Source organism: Buteo buteo, unplaced genomic scaffold, assembly GCF_964188355.1.
Source record: "Buteo buteo unplaced genomic scaffold, bButBut1.hap1.1 HAP1_SCAFFOLD_87, whole genome shotgun sequence".
NCBI classification, from domain to species: Eukaryota; Metazoa; Chordata; class Aves; order Accipitriformes; family Accipitridae; genus Buteo; species Buteo buteo.
This window is the reverse complement of record NW_027439251.1, coordinates 202,733-204,286: the sequence shown is the minus strand read 5'-3', so window position 1 is coordinate 204,286 and position 1,554 is coordinate 202,733. Positions and strand designations below refer to the sequence as shown.

The 1,554-nt window shown below is 50.8% G+C and overlaps 1 protein-coding gene across 1 annotated transcript; it reads left to right on the top strand.

The window, feature by feature from the left end:
• The first annotated feature begins 318 nt into the window (after positions 1–318).
• LOC142027928 (olfactory receptor 14A16-like) lies at positions 319–1,275 on the top strand. The gene has a single exon (XM_075022088.1). The coding sequence runs from the start codon at positions 319–321 to the stop codon at positions 1,273–1,275; it is 957 nt and encodes a 318-aa protein (XP_074878189.1).
• Positions 1,276–1,554: the final 279 nt, after the last annotated feature.

The window sequence follows — 1,554 nt, the reverse complement described above, 5'->3', positions numbered from 1 at the left end:
ACATTAGGAGCAGATTCATCTGACCAATTCAAACACCAGGACTGATCCCCCTGACCGACACCATTTCCAGAAAGTCACTGCTGAAGAGCAAGGCTGACTCCATGGCAGCCAGTGGGCAGAGGTCCTGCTCCTCACAGCACACTCAGCCAGGACCAACCAGAGCTCCATGAGCAGAGCTGAACAGAGACCATGCTGAAATGGAAAAAATGTGGTGAACATGTAGTATGAGAAATGGCTCTGATTTTGGTTAGAGAATAATGCCCTAACTTGTCACTGCCCTTACCTCCCTGTTCAGTGCTCCACACCCAGAGGCAGCAGATGTCCAACAGCAGCTCCATTACTGAATTCCTCCTCCTGGCATTTGCAGAAATGCGGGAGCTGCAGCTCTTGCACTTCTGGCTCTTCCTGGCCATCTACCTGGCTGCCCTCCTGGCCAACGGCCTCATCATCACCGCTATAGCCTGTGACCACCGCCTCCACGCACCCATGTACTTCTTCCTCCTCAACCTCTCCCTCCTTGACCTGGGCTCCATCTCCACCACTGTCCCCAAAGCCATGGCCAACTCCCTCTGGGACACCAGGGCCATCTCCTACCCAGGATGTGCTGCCCAGGTCTTTCTGTTAGTCTTTTTGATCTCAGCAGAGTATTTTCTTCTCACTGTCATGGCCTATGACCGCTACGTTGCCATCTGCAAACCCCTGCACTACGGGACCCTCCTGGGCAGCAGAGCTTGTGTCCACATGGCAGCAGCTGCCTGGGGCAGTGCGTTTCTCACTGCTGTGCTGCACACTGCCAATACATTTTCACTACCCCTCTGCCAAGGCAATGCTGTGGACCAGTTCTTCTGTGAAATCCCCCAGATCCTCAAGCTCGCCTGCTCAGATCCCTACCTCAGGGAAGTTGGGGTAATTGTAGTTGGTGTCTGTTTTGCATTTGGGTGTTTTGTTTTCATTGTGCTGTCCTATGGGCAGATCTTCAGGGCTGTGCTGAGGATCCCCTCTGAGCAGGGACAGCACAAAGCCTTTTCCACCTGCCTCCCTCACCTCACCGTAGTCTCCTTGTTTATGAGCACTGGCATGTTTGCCTACCTGAAGCCCCCCTCCATCTCCTCCCCATCCCTGGACCTGCTGGTGGCAGTTCTGTACTCAGTGGTACCTCCAGCCTTGAACCCCCTCATCTACAGCATGAGAAACCATGAGATCAAGGATGCCCTGAGAAAACTAACCACTGGATGCTTTTCAGAAGGAATAAACTGCCTGATGTCTTCTGCATAGTTCTTATCTCATTAGAGGCCCAGCCTTTCTTCTGGTTTCTTTTAAGGTGATTTGGGGTTTGAATGTGATTTTTGATTGCTTTTTTTGCTTTGTTTTACTTATTTGAATGCTTTCCACAAAGAAATGTCTGTCTTTCTCTGGTTTCTAATTCACAATATACCCAGGCTTTCTGTGACCTGGAGGCTGTGCAAATGAGGATCCGTACCTTCTGTGAGTTTAAACAAAATAAAGGGCCCTTCTTTTTCTGAGATCCTTCCTCCAAGACCTTCTCTGCAGCTG